General features: G+C 35.2%; 1 protein-coding gene across 6 annotated transcripts in view; it reads right to left on the reverse strand.

The window, feature by feature from the left end:
- Positions 1 to 6,751: 6,751 nt before the first annotated feature.
- uif (sushi, von Willebrand factor type A, EGF and pentraxin domain-containing protein uif) overlaps positions 6,752 to 20,524 on the reverse strand; it is a 431,448-nt gene continuing 417,675 nt past the window's right edge. For 2 of the 6 annotated variants that reach the window (XM_069812500.1, XM_069812499.1), the window contains 4 exons: positions 20,296 to 20,494; positions 16,512 to 16,714; positions 11,014 to 11,130; positions 7,264 to 7,359 (listed from right to left, as the gene is read on the reverse strand). In XM_069812500.1, the coding sequence (XP_069668601.1) occupies positions 7,328 to 7,359; positions 11,014 to 11,130; positions 16,512 to 16,714; positions 20,296 to 20,494 (551 nt within the window). In that variant the 3' untranslated portion in view covers positions 7,264 to 7,327. Of the gene's footprint in view, positions 7,360 to 11,013; positions 11,131 to 14,036; positions 14,141 to 14,826; positions 14,891 to 16,511; positions 16,715 to 20,295; positions 20,495 to 20,524 lie in introns of those variants that run through there. The other 4 variants (XR_011329718.1, XR_011329717.1, XR_011329716.1 and 1 more) reach the window with 4 other exon arrangements.

Consider the following 20,524-nt stretch of genomic DNA (forward strand, 5'->3'; position numbering starts at 1 on the left):
TGGAATCCTGTTGAAAGAATGCATAATTTCGCTCCATCTCTGCCAACTCTTGAAAAAAGTATACATACCTATTATATTAGAGTCACATATCTATTGGCATAAATTGTTTCTTTAAAAAAAAAGTTATCTGGTAATTCTTTTCCCTCTTATGGCACATCATACACAAACTTTCTCATGAATTTACATAGCCTTGTCGAAGAAAAATATAAGATATGGATCTATTTCTCAATCCCGTACATTATTCAAAACCTAATCACAAAATTTACGCCTTTTCCAGAATTTCCCGGATATAGCTCATGACACACAATCATTTTGTATGGTTTGAGTTTCAACAACTTTATAGCTCTGTGCGGAGAAGAACAAGAAATTCCTTTGTTGGCAAAGCTGTGTAATTGATTTTTATGGAAATTTTTCAAGAGGTAGTCAATATCCAACAGTTTTTCCATCAAAGTTCTTTTTCCCTTTCTGCACTTATCTGTAATCTTCACACCAGGAAATCTTTCTGCAAATAGTCTTCGAATTTGACAAGCAGACATTGTACCTATTAGAGATGAACAAAACTAACTGCCGCTCTCGCTCACTGTGTTCATTGCATTTGTCTTTCGAGTCTCGGCTCGTCATTCTCGTGCGCTTTGAGTCTCGCTCGTCATTCTCGAAATAGCATTTGGTCAGCGTGGAAAGATTTCGTAACTATGAATAACATACATCATTGAAATAAATAGCATAAATGTTTAAATGATACAAAAAGACAAAATAGAACAGTAGGCCTATCTTAGTTACCAAATGTTCTGTTTCTATTATATGATATTACCTATGGTTATATAAATAGAAAAAAAAAACAATTCTCAAATAAATTTGCATTTCTAAGAAACATAAAACATGACATTAGTATCTTTTTACTTGAGATTGCACACTTGATCTTAAACATATGAAAAGAATATATATTATTTTAATGTACCGAAGTACATATGATATTTCCATGCAGATATTCTGCGTCATCATATGATGAAAGAGTAATGGAACAGAGAAAAATTCTCTCCAGCGCCGGGATTTGAACCCAGGTTTTCAACTCTATGTACTGATGCTTTATCCACTAAGCCACACTGGATACCCACCCCGGCGTCGGACAGAATCGTCTCAGTTTAAGTTCCAACTCTTGGGTTCCCTCTAGTGGCCGCCCTCTGCACTACATCATAGATGTATATGAACGTAGGACTGAAGTCCACACATGTGCTGAGGTGCACTCGTTATGAGTGACTAGTTGGCTGGGATCCGATGGAATAAGCGCCGTCTTAAATCACGAAGTGATTTACGCATATCATATATATTATTTTAATGTACCGAAGTACATATGATATTTCCATGCAGATATTCTGCATCATCATACGATGAAAGAGTAATGGAATGGAGAAAAATTCTCTCCGGCGCTGGGATTTGAACCTGGGTTTTCAGCTCTACGTGCTGATGCTTTATCCACTAAGCCACACCGGATACCCACCCTGGCGTCGAACAGAATTGTCTCAGTTTAAGTTCCAACTCTTGGGTTCCCTCTAGTGGCCGCCCTCTGCACTACGTCATAGATGTCTATGAACGTAGGACTGAAGTCCACACATGTGTTGAGGGCGGCCACTAGAGGGAACCCAAGCGTTGGAACTTAAACTGAGACGATTCTGTCTGATGCTGGGGTGGGTATCCGGTATGGCTTAGTGGATAAAGCATCAGCACATACAGCTGAAAACCTGGGTTCAAATCCTGGTGCCGGAGAGAATTTTTCTCCGTTCCATTACACTTTCATCGTATGATGACGCAGAATATCTGCATGGAAATATCATATGTACTTCGGTACATTAAAATAATATATATGGATTTAAGACGGTGCTTATTCCGTCGGATCCTGGCCAACTAGTCACTCATAACGAGTGCACCTCAGCACATGTGTGGACTTCAGTCCTATGTTCATAGACATCTATGACGTAGTGCAGAGGGCGGCCACTAGAGGGAACCCAAGAGTTGGAACTTAAACCGAGACGATTCTGTCCGACGCCAGGATGGGTATCCGGTGTGGCTTAGGGGATAAAGCATCAGCACGTAGAGCTGAAAACCCAGGTTCAAATCCCGGCACCGAAGAGAATTTTTCTCCGTTCCATTACTCTTTCATCATATATGAAAAGAAAATTCCTAGCCTTTTAATAAGGGCCTAATTAAATAAAGACTGGGAACAGATTATTATACACTGAAAGGTAGAGATGTTTCATATAGGCTACTTGATTGTTTATACATATGAAGAGTCCACTGCAAGAATGATGGATGTCACTTTCTTGTAGGAAATGAACCAAGACTGTCAATGCATAGCTTAAGACATATAAAATGAACATAGAGAGTTATATGGCATTAACACTAATAGCCATTGTCCAGTAATGATCGGAAAATCACAGTTAAGCTTTGAGCGCTAAGCATTTCAATCTTTCAATTGCTTCTCCTGAAAAATGTGTTCCAAATGACATCAATCATTCTTGCATTGGACTCTACATATGTAACAGTTGCCAAAGTAGATAAAAGTTCGGTCTGGTATAAATAACTGTGGCGATTGAAGGCTGCTTTGGAATTTTGGGAGATGATCAATATCGAGTCTCAGAAGACCCGGTAGTCTTTACGTCAAGGACGCGACATAATACAACATTGTCGTGCGGGTTTTCGGCTTTGCAGGCGCTGTTAGTCTCGCTTTTTCGATCGTTGTTCGTCTCTAGTACCCATATATCACTAAAGAAAACCTATATGCACATTATTAGATTATTATGCATTCTTAAAGAAATACTGCATTCTGAATAACACACTTCGTGTTATAAGAGTTGAATGATTCAGAATGGGTTAAGAATATGTCACACATGTATGATGTAGTTTGACGTTTATATGCTAGGAACCAACCAGTACCAAGACACCCCGTGTGTGGCCCTCATTTGACTGACACACCCAGCAGAATTAGAGAAACAAAGAATAAGGAATATATATTTTAAGAAACATGGGAATATTTTACTCTGTATTCATTTGCAGTATATTTTTTACATTGATAAATGTGAAGACTGAAGGGCATGAATTAGAAAGGGTTATAGAGATAGAACATAAAGGTCAATAAACTGTTACAGTCATTTTACAAGTGAAGACACAAGTTACCACGATGTCTACAGTGAAAATGTTATGGTTGACATTAGTTGTACATACGCGATACCAGTATCCCACCCCTGAGTGGTTACATATATACACAGACGGATCTCTCCTAGACAAAAATACAATGCTGGGGCAGGAATCTACAGCAATATCTTCAGTTTTTATATCACACTGGGTCCATTAGCAACGCACTATGATGGAGAATTACAGGCAATTAACACAGCACTTCAACAACTCATGAGCCACAATAACAAATTCACAAAAGTTGTGATACTCACGGATTCCAAGGCAGGACCACAAGCAATAAGATCACTACACCCTGAAAATTCTAATAAGAGAAATACACAACCTTGCAAAATTAATTCAAGCTTTACATAAGGAACTTGTAATCCAATGGATACCAGCACATTGCCAAATTGTAGGAAATGAAGCAGCTGACCTTGCAAAAAAAAAAAAAAAAAAAAAAAAAAAAAAAAAAAAAAAAAGGAACAGCCATTAAATAAACTGCTAATCCTAAATCAGTGGTCGTCAGCACTCGCTGAAATGGGTGAAGGGTAAGCAGAGCCATACCGTATGCCCCATCGTGCAGCAGGATGAGCTAGAGAGCATACCCGCTAGCAGCTACAAGTGCACCATAGTGCAGTGTGTTCTCTGCGGGTAAGAGACGCTAGCCCCAGAGTGCTCTGTGCTGATGACCGCTGTCCTAAATTATCCTTCCAGAATGCTAAAATCTGACTCAAACCCAAAGTTTATCAAGCCTGCAGGACAAGACATTCTGAATATAGCGAGAACAAATCCTGGAGCATACTGCTGAAGGACAAATCTATCATTCCTGATCTACCCCGGAAGAAATCTGTGGCACTGTTTCGCCTCACTACTGACCTCACTGCTTGGCCTCACACCTGCATAGGATTGGTATATTCTCTTCGCCACACTGTACTCTCTGCTTGGACGTGAACTCTATCATGAATAAAGGCCACTTACTGCAGTGTCCAGCAATTACGAAGCATCTCAGCTTACAAGTTACTACTGGGACGCCCATAGGAGAATGGAGGAAATCCAAGTTGCATAAGCATTGGCAACAACAACAACAACACCAACAACAACATTAGTTGTAGAAACAAAGTATGATGTTGAATAATTTCGAGGGAAAAATTGTTCTGGGGCCGGGTATTGAACCCGGGACGTTTGGTTAAACGTACCAATGCTCTCGGCCCCGGAACAATTTTTCCCTCGAAATTATTCAAATCAACTTTACAGGGAGTTATACCTGAGAGCTTGATTTGCAAAGTATGATGTTCTTTTTAAATTATGAATTCTTTTCGGTACTGGTATAGTTTAATAGGAAAACAAAGAATATGAGCTACTTTATATGCATGGATTTAGCTTAAATGTTAAGCATCTACTGAAATTTTTTCTGCGAACAGACAACATATATCATCATCATCATCATCATCATCATCATCATCATCATCATCATCATCATCATCATCATGGCAAGCATTGAACATAGTGATCTGCTGAGTTCCCAAAACCACATTTAGGCCAGAGCTTTGCATGATAACATATATCGGTACTGGTATCGAAAAAATATTGATAACTTTGATACAGTATTTGGATAGTTAATTTTTATACAGTGAGAATGTTTTTTATATATTTATCTCCAGTTTGAAGTCCTTTGTCAATATAGCTTAGGTTAGTATAAAACATGGTCCTTGCTAATGACAAAGCTACCAATGTCATTCTTGTCTATCTTATTAAATTGTTTTTCTTTACCATATAAGCATCGTACTTTATGCACTATAGAATTGTTTCTTCTCATTCATCTTCATTTTTTTATCTATGTGTTGATATTATTAATCTTTGATCCTACAGAATTCTCTCCAGTGCGTAGAACTGGGGGCCCTGGGTTCGATCCCCAGTGCCGGAGCAAATTTTTCTCCGTTATTAATTAATTTTTTAAATAAACATTAAACTCTTAATGAAAAAATTAGTTCGTGATTTATTAATTGCTCAAAATCACATAATCAAGAAGGGAATGGTCAATATATATATTATTCCTAAAGCTGTCAATACAAACCTTCTTTGGAATGAGCTGAGGGAACAGTTTTAAGAAAAAATATTATTAGTCTATCTTATAAATTTTAAAGAAAATTGGTATGGTGTCATTAAAGTTACTAACAATTTTCATTTATATTTATACATTAGCAGTGATAACTATAACAATATCGACAAGATATAAATCTACTTTGTTATGTCAACAATGTGAGTAACGTTTTGAACGATTTACCAGCCCATTTGAAAACTAATTACTTAACCTTAGAATCACATTTACTATTCCATGTATTTCAAGGTAATTAATTATAAAGAACTACAAATTTTAATAGTCCTTATATAATAGAAATAGTGCTGATAGCACTGCTATGTGCCAGAGCTGTCATCAACTGAGAAGCACTTGCCATATTTAGCTATTCTTAGTAATACCCTGTTTAAGTGCTGATTTGTTTTAACTCAAGTGTTTTGTAAATTCCAAAAACAGCGGGCTTAAATTGTATATCGTTGCTAACTTTTTGTCATTTAGTATATTTAATACAGAAAACATATACATGGTCAGTTGCTATGTAAATTGACGTATAATGTACTATTTCGAAATGTTTTCATTCATCATGTCTGGAGAATATATTATATAAATAATATATATACATACACACACTCCTTTAGCACTGTTTTGGTTAACACTTCACGTTCTATGAACATATCTTGAACACTAATCAGGGGATTACTGCACACTGATGGCACTAATGGCTTAAGTTAAATTAAAAAATAAAGAACCCAAAATATGAAACAAAATACTACTATAACATAACAGTCTGTCACATTTTTTTTTTCAAGACTTGGCTGACTCATTTTTTAAACTAACACAACCACTGCATTCAACACTATGCATATACATATCGACAACAAATGTTCTATTAACACTATAATATCAACAGGTCTCAAATTATATGTGTACATATAAAATGACATTTAAAACCTATAATATGTTTAACAATATGTTATATATCTAGTGTGTTTGTAACACCTGTTCTAAAGTAACAAAGGACATTAGCTTCATAGGAAGACAGATACAAATCTTTGTATTGAGATTTCAAAAGAATATTGTTCTCCTGGATTTACATGTAATTAGCCTACTTTGATTTCGAAAATCTTTTCAGTGTTTCTGTATTAATCCGTAAAAAGTCTACAATATTTTTGGGTAAAAAGGGAAACTAAGTGACTAACCTAGAGATTATTAAAAATTCCGATAGCATGTTTATTGCCTGGAAAGTTTTTATTAATGTTAGCCTATGCTAACTGCTATACTCAAGAACTGGACAGTGTTGCATTTTATACATATTAATCTACATTCTTCCCACATTAATGTGCTAATTATAATCTTTTTTTCTGCAGTCTTAATACTGTATAAAGTCAATTTGTATTTGTTCCTAAAACCATCTCCAAAGTAATCTAAGTTCTTGACTATATATATTCAAAACTGGTTACTCACATTGTTGGATTTTGTGGATGATGAAATTGAATACTGTACTTAAAGTATGATACATATCTTTTTTTTACAAAAACACTCTATGGAAGACAACATGTATATATAACATACCACTCAAATCTTGTGCAAATATAAAAGGTACAGTCAACTTGTTTACATTTCTCGGAATCACACATTCTTTCACATACACACACAGATTTACTTAATAGAACCAAATTCTCAGTTAAATATTAAAATTATATTTGACAAGGCATCACAAATGACACCTATGAAAATAAACATAAAGTATCAAAATATTTTATGCAAGTAATATTATATTAAAAGATACAAAGTAATAGCATAGTCACTCCCTAATTTTCACACTGTAATGATAGACCAACTGCAAAGACAGAGTTTTCATTGTTTTCACTGCACTTTTGAACACTGTTAATGCCACCTATATTGGTCCAAACAGGTCCTAATAAAACTCGATTTTGGCAATCAGCCTAGTCGCGGTACTGTTGTACACAGAATTGTAGTTAAAATATCCACATTAGGTCCATATCTTATAATAAAGTTGCTTGAGCATTTTAATGACCAGAATAAAGATCCTTGTCATCTTCATTGGTTCTTAAGATCTCACTGGCCTTCGCTGTCACTGTCACTCTTATCTGAAAAGATAGCAATTAATCAATATGCATAAAAAATTTATTTTCAAGTTTAACAAAATTCATATGAGGCACACATTCCAAAATCCGTCTTATCCACTTTAGGAAATTTTTAGCAGTAGTTTCTGATTCTACTCCCTTTTCTCTATCATTCTATTGACACATGAGTTTGCAAACTACGATATAGCCCTTTTATTTTAAATGTTAAAAATCTAAGACTGTTCCGAAAAACTTCTAATCCACTAATGTGCCTGTTCCAAAACTCATCTTGTTCATGTTGTTTCCATTAACTGCCTCATCCACATGCAATCTTATTGGATTTAGACGATGATGTTTCCATACTACTCTCTATCATTTATATTTTGTTTAAGAGAAGAATTTGGTTGGTATCCAAAAGTTTATGAATACATTCCAATATTTTTTCTTTTATCCAATGCCACCAGGTTGTCTTTCGACATTTCTGGTCTTCTCTTCTGGCTGTGGCTTAATTGTAACCCACTTCTGAGGTTGGGGCGCCTGGAAGGCGGAGTTACATCACCCCGATGATGTGATAGGATGATTATGATAATGTAGTGCCAGGAGAGGTCTTAAATCTAAACTTAACCTAAATTCCAGACCATGGACGAACATAGGAATAATCCCCTTTAAGGAAAAATTCCTGTGCTCTAACCGGGAATCGAACCCGGGACCACATGAACTATAGCCAGAAGCTCTGACCACTAGACCATGAGGCTGGTCATATATACATTCCAATATTGAATACTAAATCAGAATGAAAGATATTTTATTTTTATAACTAGTCAGCATTGCGACTGTTACAACATGGAGCTTAGGTTGCTTTTCTGCCTGGCATAATAAATTTTTTTGGTGCTTCATTGTAGTTTAATAATTCAGATTTTGAAGACCAGCACCATCGATTTAATATATATATTTTTTTCATTTAATTTTTTTTTCTGTCGTCATCATCAGGCTAATGGCTTATATAACTTGGTTTATGATGTCGAAATAATGCAATTTAATTACTTTTTCAGTACTAATGCAACTACTATTTTTCAGCTTAATATTTTATAAGACTAAGATAAAAAACCGACATAAAAGTAGCTTTTTTTGAAGAGAGAAGATCAGTTATTTGTTTTGGCCCCAGTTGCAGTTCCAGAACCTGCATTGTTCAGTGTACGGTTTCAATTAACATCTTATCCAAAATATTACGCCTTATTTCTTTGTCATCCGAGTTTGAATCATGAAAGACTGTTTTTTTTCTTTTTTTCTTCAAATAAATTTCCCCCCCCCCCAATCGCTGTTATTTATACTTGCTTTAACATCTTTGGTCATATCGCGAGTTAATTTTTTTAATTGGGTTATTTTATGACGCTGTATCAACATCTAGGTTATTTAGCGTCTGAATGATATGAAGGTGATAATGCCGGTGAAATGAGTCCGGGGTCCAGCACCGAAAGTTACCCAGCATTTGCTCGTATTGGGTTGAGGGAAAACCCCGGAAAAACCTCAACCAGGTAACTTGCCCCGACCGGGATTCGAACCCAGGCCACCTGATTTCGCAGCCAGACGCGCTGACCATTACTCCACAGGTGTGGACTATCGCGAGTTAATCTTTTGGTTGAAATCTGAAGGACTGTGTAGTATTGTTGAGACAGGTTCTAATGTTGTGAACTAGATGATTACTGTATCTGTATGACTGATTTGTTATGAATATGATTGCGGTAATGAATGAAACCAGTGATATTCAGGGATGTTGTGGCCCGAATTTCCTGGCATTTGCCTTACGCTTGAGGAAAAACCCTGAAAAACCTCAACCAGGAAATTCAACCCGACCTGGAATCGAACCCGGGCCCTCTGCATAAGAGACCAGCATGCTGACCCCTACACCACAGAGGTGGTCAATATCGCAATTAATACTGCAGATATCTCTGAAGGAGGTTTTGTGAGACTCACAAAGTAATGAATAAAGTAGAAAGACGTAGAATACAATAAACCTTCAAAGGCAGGACAGCTTGAAGGGCTTAAAATTATAAATTATTTCGATTCTGAAGATTCCTGAACTGTTCTGTGAAGAAAGAGAATATGACAGACAAAATTCTTCTACTGAAAATTGAGGTTTTTAATTTCTGCAAAATTCTGTATTATTTTTCTATTATCATGATGAAATAAATTAATAAGCAATCCATGATGTGATAACCCATGAAGGGCCAAGGCCGGCTCCTGGACTCACGCCCACATGTCCCAGTAGTGGTGAACGATCGTCCAACTAATGCAAAGGTAATGTGTGAGCAGCACAATGATCCTTGTAGGCATTGTATCAGGTTTTTGAAAACGGATTTTGCTACTTAGCACAGCTCCCCAAATTCATCATGATGCTGGATGGCACCGGTCTCATACACTGAACGAAATTTCATCAGAAATTTCCTTCCCTATGAGATCTCAAATTAGCACTCATTCCATAACTAGAGTTCATGCATGATGACTTCGACGCTACTGCATGGGATATCATGAAATAAACCTGACTAAAATTAAACATCCAAGATGCCACTTTCATTCATTTCATTTGCTAATTTTCTAAAAATTAACTATAAAATTAAAAATGTCAATTTGAACACAAGCAAAAATTAGAAATGAGAGATTTCGTGGTCAGAGATTGACAAGGAAGCACAATGAATTAACATCACTACTTTCAGTGTAAAGAATCTCTAAGCAAAACGTGAATTTCTGAAAGATTGCATTTTTTTGCCGGGAAACTTTTCTCCCCCTAGCATCTCTTTTTACCCAGTGGAGTTCGTTCATAATGTCGTAAGGCTGTAGCCCTTGAAGTAATTTTAAGAAAAATTTATCTCAACAAACAAAAAATGTCATTAACTATCGGCTGCAGTTTTTCCAGGGCAGCAAATCAAAAACTTTATCGATGAGGAATGTTTAGACACTTATCTCTACTTTTTAGCATTTGGCATATGAACATACTGAATGTTCCTTGAAACAGCTATGATTAAAATTTGCAAACTGTACAGAAAGAAAACAAATTTTATATAAAAGGATAATGAGATGATAAGTAAAATAATGTAACTGCGTGTTCATAATCTATTACTCAGGTAAAACATTTGCATACCATACTTTCGTTAATGATTTTACTGGAATGTTGGGCTAAAGTTTTGTAATGCTTCTATTTAAAGTGTTACATGTAGATGATATAATTTGCATAAATCTCAACTCTCCTACGATAAAGTTCTATTAGTCGCCACTGCTGTAATTCCGACTAACTTACAAACATAATTTGTGATGTTATTGCTATGGTTTAAGTCCGATGTGCTGTGCTTCCAGAATGAGAATTATATAAATTCACTTAGAGATGTAATGAAGTTAAGTTACATGGGTTAAAGATTCATATTAATGGGTAAGTGATAGATTCCTTATTCGAATTATTTTCACTAACTCTTAGTGAAATTAAAAGAAAAATCAGATTCTTTACTGAGACTAAAAGTTTAAGTGATTATTTTCCGATTATGTAATTGAAAGATTTCACACCAAACATTAATATCTCACAAAATCACAAAAATTAAGTTCCTTATCTTAATCACACCTTGTTATCTTGATGGAACAGACACGCGACACTAGATATGGGGTGAAACAAAAGAGCCTTGACAATACCTTTCTTTCCTGGGTAAGCATGGCGCTTTAGTCTGTCATAGAGGTCTTCCTTGTTGCCATAGATGCTTGCATTGGAGCGTGCTAGACTGTTCATTTTGCCCCCATTGTGCAGACTCTCTAAAATGTGGAAATAAAAGTATGATTTTGAAGTATACATTTGCAATATGATTAAAATGGTTGTAAAAATAAGAATTGCCAGTCCAGTGAACTTTACATGATGAAATTGGATTCTGTATGATAACTGTTGTTAGTTAATATAAATGACACTCGGGAGGAAATTAAACGCAGAATAAATATGGGAAATGCGTGTTATTATTCGGTTGAGAAGCTTTTATCATCTAGTCTGCTGTCAAAAAATCTGAAAGTTAGAATTTATAAAACAGTTATATTACCGGTTATTCTGTATGGTTGTGAAACTTGGACTCTCACTCTGAGAGAGGAACATAGGTTAAGGGTGTTTGAGAATAAGGTGCTTAGGAAAATATTTGGGGCTAAGCGGGATGAAGTTACAGGAGAATGGAGAAAGTTACACAACGCAGAACTGCACGCATTGTATTCTTCACCTGACATAATTAGGAACATTAAATCCAGACGTATGAGATGGGCAGGGCATGTAGCACGTATGGGCGAATCCAGAAATGCATATAGAGTGTTAGTTGGGAGACCGGAGGGAAAAAGACCTTTGGGGAGGCCGAGACGTAGATGGGAGGATAATATTAAAATGGATTTGAGGGAGGTGGGATATGATGATAGAGACTGGATTAATCTTGCACAGGATAGGGACCGATGGCGGGCTTATGTGAGGGTGGCAATGAACCTTCGGATTCCTTAAAAGCCATTTGTAAGTAACTGTTGTTAGTTAATTCTTTGATGCCAGTGGTTCTGATATGGAAATGTACAAAAATAAAATTAGTTTAAAATAAGGAAAAAAGAAACTAAAAAAATGTCATTCACTTGGGGAGGAACAATCAGAATTTCGTTCTGGAACTTTTTTTTTTTTACACAAAACTGTATTAGATTTGTTTTCGTTATTAATTATTCACTGTTACTTACTTACTTACTTACTTACTGGCTTTTAAGGAACCCGGAGGTTCATTGCCGCCCTCACATAAGCCTGCCATTGGTCCCTATCCTGAGCAAGATTAATCCAGTCTCTACCATCATATCCTATCTCCCTCAAATCCATTTTAATATTATCTTCCCATCTACGTCTCGGCCTCCCCAAAGGTCTTTTGCCCTCCGACCTCCCAACTAACACTCTATATGCATTTCTGGATTCGCCCATATGTGCTACATGTCCTGCCCATCTCAAACGTCTGGATTTTATGGTCCTAATTATGTCAGGTGAAGTATACAATGCGTGCAGCTCTGTGTTGTGTAACTTCCTCCATTCTCCTGTAACTTCATCCCTCTTAGCCCCAAATATTTTCCTAAGAACCTTATTCTCAAACACCCTTAATCTCTGTTCCTCTCTCAAAGTGAGAGTCCAAGTTTCACAACCATACAGAACAACCGGTAATTTAACTGTTTTATAAATTCTAACTTTCAGATTTTTTGACAGAAGACTAGATGACAAAAGCTTCTCAACCGAATTATTCACTGTTATCATTACAAATTAGAAAATAAGTATCAACATATTCATCCAACACAACTGGTCAACCGTATGACAAAAGTTGTTCAATATCCATCTTCATTATTTGGTGTTAACTTCTTCCTGAACTTACGTAATCAGAATAACAAAATAAATAATACTGATATATATAAAATTAATTACAGAAAAATATCTTTCAATAAAGTTGTCTTTCTAATCTGTACAAAGTAAGAAAATAGTGACAGACAGTGAAGAAATATACTGAAAGTGAAATAAATTATTAATATACATTAAAAAATCTTCTCAAAGCATTGAATGTAAGCCTTAACTCAAAGAAAGTCTAAAGCATGCCGAACCAAAATGCACAAATTAATTAAAAAGGTATCCACTAAATACGCCATGAAGATGCTTGAGAGGCATGGAGGTAGAGCTCCATGACTTCTTGGCCTCAGCATTAGAATGAGGTGGTATGGTCAGCACCATGCTCCGAATAACTTTTTACCCCAGGGAAAGACATGGTACTCAATTTGATAGGAGGCTGAGTGAACCTTGGGGCCGTTCTGGAAATTTTGGCAACGAGAAAATCCCATCACCACTCGAGATTGAACCCTGCACGTTCTAGTCTATAACCAGTTACTCTATTAACTGAGCTACCTGGCCACCACAAGTTAATTAAAACAGACATACTTCCATGCTTTTCTTAAAGTTGTCGTCATTGACTTCAGACATAAATTACACGACAATAAATAGTTTATGTACTCGTGAAATAAAAATATTTTCATTGACACATCATGACATAACATTTTAGGGCTGTGTACTGTTATTTTCAAAGTTATTATTTTCTGGCAGCACACCATTATCATAAATATTCTTCATTGATAGAATTCCTCCCTAGCACTCTAATTCTTGCAATAAAATCCACATTTTAAAATCCACAGAAATGATTTGTTTCGCCAGAAAATAAATACTATTTACTTACATGCAGGTTTTTAAATAACTCGTACTATAAAATGAGTATAATTCTGTGCCGTAACATAAGGTGCAATTAAGAAATATTTCAACTACAATATTATACATATCCTTCTACACACATTATAGTACATGCTACTTATTCAAGATACGTGAATTATTACGTGGTTGTTCGAAGTGCTTAGAATACGATCTAGAACTAATGAAAATATTTGGATAAATGTGCCTGTATTTCTATACAAAGAAGTCGAAAGTATAACTGTGAATTATTAAGGAAAGAGGAAAATTGCATGTGAGTGAAGCTTCCTATAATTATTATACCCAACCATGTCTATTGTGGAACTGCACAGACAAGTCACCAAGCAACGTCAAGGTCTGCAACTAGTTTCAGAAAGACAGCAAAAATGATTTTATGAAGCTAAAACTTGGTGACTGGGCATTTCAAAAGACAAAGCATGTTTACTTGCTTGCGTTGCAGAAGCATACTTCATTCCGTCTGAGTGCAGTGTAGCTAACAGGAAGGCTGTGGGTTGAAGAATGTACTGTTGTTTTTGTAAAGCTGAGTATCTGCCAAGAAAGTACTCAGTGTTCAAATCTGTGATTGGTAGAAACTAGTTTCATGTACTTGAAGTTTACAGTTTAATTTTTCAATTTATGATTTTTAGCACACATTTATTAGGTACCATACGTTAACTCACAAAAAATTTTACTTTTTGTTCGTTAGTACATTAAAAACTGTAAACTTCTTATATCTCTCAATGAGATTACGAGATAATTATTTTAAAAAATACAGGTATTATGGAAAGAATGCTGTTAAATTTTGTCTTGATGCATTTATTTAAATTCAATACGTAATTTTTTTAGTTATCCTGTACATTATTTTAGTCCCCATGTATTGCTACGCATTTTAGAAGACAAAGAGTGCATATTTAGTTACTTTTGCTTTTTAAAATATGTTAACGAAAACATAGTTTGAAATTATTCTTAAACTTAATTATTATACCATATAAAATGTTAATGGGTTAATAGAATTCAAACATTACTGCTGGGATATAAGTGATAAAGCTAGTTTAGTTAAGAAATCAGTCTCTTGTTAAGAATAATTATTTATGACAGATCAGAAAGAAACTGTGTAAGAGGAAAATAATAATAATAATAATAATAATAATAATAATAATAATAATAATAATAATAATAATAATAATAATAATAATAATGTGATCCAGTTTTATTATTGAAGTTATTTTTACTACAAACCTGTTGAAAACTTCTGAAGCTGTGTTGTTAAGCGAGTGTATTTCTTTTTCTTCTATTATTCTGTAGATGAAAATATTTCATGTAAGTCTACAGAGCATTCCATTAAATTATTTTCAAGGTGGCTGTTCAAGTGAGACAATAATTATACTACATTCTCAAAATATTTAAATTACGACATTCTGAATTGGAGTGAAAAAATAAATTATACAGTCAACTTTGGATATAGTGAACTCGGTTATACTGAATATTCGGCTATAGTGAACCCAAATGGTTTGTCCCAACCCGCATACATTAAAAAGTACATTAATATTTCCGTTTATAGTGAACCCTCGCTTCAGTTATAGTGAACCTTAAAAATTGAAGTTACAAGAGTTGTATCCTGACAAATTCTTATATGAAGTCAGACCTTCTTGTATAAAATTGAAAGAATGTGTTAAGAACAACATCCTAAGTTTCTTACTCCTTTAGTCAAAGGACATAGTAGGGTTAGTGACTTCTAGGCAATGAACTGTACTGAAAATCCAGGCAATCTGTGACGACCTTGCCTCACTCCACCATCGAAGGTTTGCCATCCTGTTCTCAGGCAACTACTCTACTGTTATTCCTAATCCTCCACCGTCGAAGGGTTGCCTTTTATTCTCAGAAACATTTCCATTGTGACAGATATCATCGAAATAACGGAAAATGAAATTGCCTTCTTTTATTAAAAGGGGACGGACATTATCTCCAGAGCATAAATGAAGGTTAGATTCCGATGACTTTCAAACTCCATCAACCCCCTCCCAGTTTCCATTTAGTGACCCGGGAAATTTCAAGACTTAGTACACAGTCACACCATAACAGCGTTTGTCATTTCTACCTGATCAGTCTGTTTCTAGTGTTCCAACATTGAATGTACTGTATAAAAATGTCGAATTGTAAAGTGTTTTCTTTGAAGATAAGGCAAATATTATAAGTGACATTGAATGTGGTCTTTCGCAAGCAGACGTGAGTCGACAGTATAGTTTAAGTAAACCAACTTGAGTAACAGTATACAGTGTAATCCATTCCACAAAAATAAAATGAAATATTTTAATCACCGTATAGTATTTTATTTTCTTGTTCACAATTTCATTCATTCTGTCATTTAACCCTAAGGTTAGGGGAGATACACTTCGGATTTAGTGAACCTTGGATATAGTGAACGAAATGTACAAGTCAGTAGAGGTTCACTATATCCAGAGTTGACTGTAATTTTTGCGTTCATTAACTTAAACAATGAATAATATTAGTACAAACTTCTTGAGTAAGTAATAACTGAAAAAAAAAAAAAAACAGAATTCACTTTTTCTGTAGTCCTTGAAATTAATGTTTTATTTTAAAAAATTATATTTCAATTTTTTTTTTTTGTAAGTGGTATGTCTTCATCTCAACTAACTGGTGAGATATGATGGTTCCACTGTGTGAGAAATTTTTACTGAAAATTTAATTATGTTTCCTTAGGATATGTATTAGATTTCTATTGTATATTCTAAGAAAGAAAATTTTATTGAAGTTATTTGAACATCTTATGTGCATTAGGATAGACACACTTGTCTTTCATTTCATAACGGAATACTCTGCCGACTATGCTTAGAAGTAAGCACATAATTAACTCAGATCATTCAGACTACTTTCTTCACTTGTTAGAATATTAACTTACCTTTCATATAAGTTTCGTTGTAAAAGTTTGGCATTTCCCAGCCATCTTCCTCATCATCATAATAATGTGCGTATGTTGAGTGATGAGAGGGAGCAATAGATTCTGCATATGGTGTTGGTGCTCCATAGTAAAAGTTGACCTGAGATCCATTTTGTTCTGTGGCTGCAGTGAGAATCTTCTTTGGTTCTTTCCTACGTGATGACCTAGTTAAGAGATAAAATAATTCACTGTAAATATGTTTCTTGTTTTCCATTTGTATCTCGTACCTTTAACAAATATCTTAACATGTTATTGTTAAAAAAACCAAAAATGAAATGAAAAATGAAATTGCAGTGTTAGTTTCATTGAATTCATTGTACCTGTAATTAGGTTAAATACATACTGTATGTGTTTTCCACTATATAACATACAATTTTATCTTCCAGTTTCCTTCCTAAATATAAGTAACCACATTAAGCAGATTATTATTGCATCCTGACATATACCAGTAATTGGTATTGGTTCCTTTTGTGTATAAAATAATTTTGTGAAGACTGTAGTCATAGTTGTAGATAGTAATTGACATTTTTTTCCCACTCCTAATGTCGTAAGTATGCTGCCACTTCTACCCCCAAGAAAATACTCCAGATTCTCATTTCTGTTAAAGGCCGAGTAAATTCCATTGGGAATCGAACACGTAACCCTCCGGTTTGTACTTCAATGCCTTAACCGCAATGCTACCGCACCCTAAATTTTAAGTTATAGTTATTAAAAATATAGATAATAAAAAATGTTTAATATGATAATCATTTTAATCTTCAATATTTACACGTTCCAATATTGTTTTTTCGTTTACGTTCGCGTTCAGAAGACTCTTCCTTCAAAGCCATTGACGTTGGATGTGGTTTTGTGGTGTACAAATGATCCTCAGAAATTGCTGCAGCCTTTTTCAAGCTCTCCCTACGTTGCTCGGTATTCTAGGCGAAACTGCTTGCAATACAAAAAGTCATGAAGTGTTGTAACGCAAATGTTACTAGTGCCTGTATCTACAATCAAGCAACTTTACAAGTTGTCGACGAAAAATTTAATTTAAATCTTATTGCTTTCGAGATTATAAATCTACTATTAGAAAACAAAAATCATATCTGCTTGCCTTGGGTACGACGTTATACTGGTGTATGAATAATATCATAAAATGATAATGGCAAAATCGGCAGATTCAAATCAACACTTTCATACAATTTATGCTCAATATCATTCTTCAAGAATCAAATGAAAAACTACATTACACAAAAAATGGAATACTGGATAAATTGCACAAAGATTCGTTAACAAAAGAACTTATTCTTTCCTTCAGTCTTCACCAGAAAAAAATGCTGTAACATATTACTTTCTAACTTTATGCTGTCACAATTCCTTACAGAACATGGTAAATTTGGGGAGTACCTCCAAAGATTCTATATTAAAGGCAATGCAAACTGTCCATGTTGTGGAAATTATAATCAAATTGGGGAGCATATTCTGTTTGACTATCATTATAAAGGGAAGGATAATAAATAATATCACTACTTGACACTACCTATTCACTGTGAATTTAAAAATACTGTACACCAACTGACTTATTTATTTTAGAAGTGTCATTCAAGTATGTTTGAGATGGGCAGGGTATATAGCATGTATGGGCGAATCCAGAAATGCATATAGAGTATTAGTTGGGAGGCCGGAGGGAAAAAGACCTTTGGGGAGGCCGAGACATATATGGGAGGATAATATTAAAATGGATTTAAGGGAGGTGGGATATGATGATAGAGACTGGATTAATCTTGCACAGAATAGGGACCGAAAGCCGGCTTATGTGAGAGTGGCAATGAACCTGCGGGTTCCTTGAAAGCCATTTGTAAATAAGTTGTAAGTGTCATTCAAGTTGTTCACATCATTTACAAACAAAATTTATTCAAAGCTGCAGAGCATGTATTGATTTGACTGTAAAATACTTTTATAACATTAAATATTCGTGTTTCATTGTGTTCTAATTTAAATTCAATTTTATAAGATGGTGATTGTCAACATTTAACGCCACATCTAGTGTTAGTGTGCTGGTGTTCCATCCAGGTACCCCTAGTTCGATCCCCAGTCAGGTTATTATGGAATCTGTGGTGGACAAAGCAAACGTTGCAGAGGGATTTTTTGGGGTACTCTCGTTTTCCTGTATCATTCCACCAACAATCTCCATCTTTCATTTATCATAGTTAAAAATAGGCTGAGGTGAAGTCTTGGAGGGGGGGGGGGATAGTACAAGTTTGCGATACTGATATAGGAAAGGTTTGGGGCTCTAGACTCTGGGGCTTATTAGGCTATTCGTCTGAGAATGGGACCTGGCTCTGAAAGGGGTGAAACAAGATGGCCACCTGTCAGGGTCGGATTCATGTCACCCAGGCCATCTATTTAACTATACTGTCACTGTATATATAGGGCGCATAATGGGCCAAATTAAGCATAAGTACAAGGAGCGTTCTGAGTTCAGCTCTTAAAAAAGCCATGCCATGCCAAATAGGCTTAACATTTAACACTAATATACCGTACTATCTTCGCATGAAATGGGATTTCCCTTACTGGATAATAAATAAGATATAAACAGAAATAACATTAAAATAAAACTTCCTAAGCCAGCACTAATGTTGAAATAGAGAAAATATTTGCAATCTGTGCTTAATATTACCTATACTGTATCTTTATAACATTACTGAAATAGAATTGGGGCCGTATTCATAGACATTCTTAGCACTGGCTTCCGGTGGATGATCAGCAAACTAACGTTTTTCGTATTCATAAACCAGTGTTAGCGATATGATATGATATGAATCCTGTACAAGTAACCAGTCAATGGTCAGGGCTATAGTCCCGTCGCACTTATTTCCGGCAGCCAATCGCGTTGCAGGTCGGCTACATTTAAACATGTGCGTCTTGTGATTCGTGATTTGCTGATGATGTTATTCATTTCTTAAGGCTCGATAAATACTTAATATAATCGCCCGCCATTTTGGCTCTTTCGTTGGCCTTCGCAGAAAGCACACGACGTTATTTGCCACTCAATTATTTGCTGAATTACAGTGCATTTGATTTATTATCATAGGAGCTATGATATGATAATGTTTAACGGTGTGGCAAATAGATTCCTCGTATGGTAGCTCGGCAACGAAAGAACAAAAATGGCGAACGATACTACCTACCTAGGCTTTATAGAGCCTTCACTTCCTAAGACGTAAGCAAAGAGGAGGAGTCACACCAGGAATAACAGCGTCGCGACTATAGTTTAGCACGCTCGTAGCGCGGGCTAGTGAAATGTCTATGAATAGCACCCTTAATGTTTTCTTTATAAAGGAGCATCGTGCAATTAATCTTGTTACTGTATGAGTAATTGAATTTTGACCAACAATTTGTATTCTTCTTAAATTAAGTACGCTATCTGCTAATTTCTTCTCTATCAGATTTACATTTTTTTTTTTAATTTGCGTCTTCATTAGGAATAAACAAGAATTTTCTTCAACGAAATGTCATAATTGCGTTATTATTGTATTATATTCTTAGATAAACCAAATTCAAGGAAGGAGTTCAAAATTATTGAAATATACGATATTCTTCATTAATAAGCACTCAGCTTGTTTTTAAAGTAGAGAAAGCAATAGGTCCAAAGAAAATCATGTTAAAAATTGCCACCTAAACCAGCTATACCTAAATATTGTTTAATCAGAAATAAGTAAAAAAAAAAAATTAATCACTCAAGACAGGAAATATTAAAACCAACCTAACACAGATCATCCAGACAAGCAGTACAATGATGATGATGAAGATAACAGCTCCAGCAATACCACCAGCAATGTATGCAAACTCTGACTTCTCTTGACAGTGTTTTCCTGTGAAACTGCCAACACAGCGGCAAGATGGCTGGCCTCTAGAGTCCTTAATACAAGTTCCTTCATTGTCACAATAACCAATGCACATATCTGTGAAAAAAAAAAGTTAAGGTTATTTCA

This window comes from Periplaneta americana, chromosome 16, assembly GCF_040183065.1.
Source record: "Periplaneta americana isolate PAMFEO1 chromosome 16, P.americana_PAMFEO1_priV1, whole genome shotgun sequence".
Lineage (NCBI taxonomy): Eukaryota > Metazoa > Arthropoda > Insecta > Blattodea > Blattidae > Periplaneta > Periplaneta americana.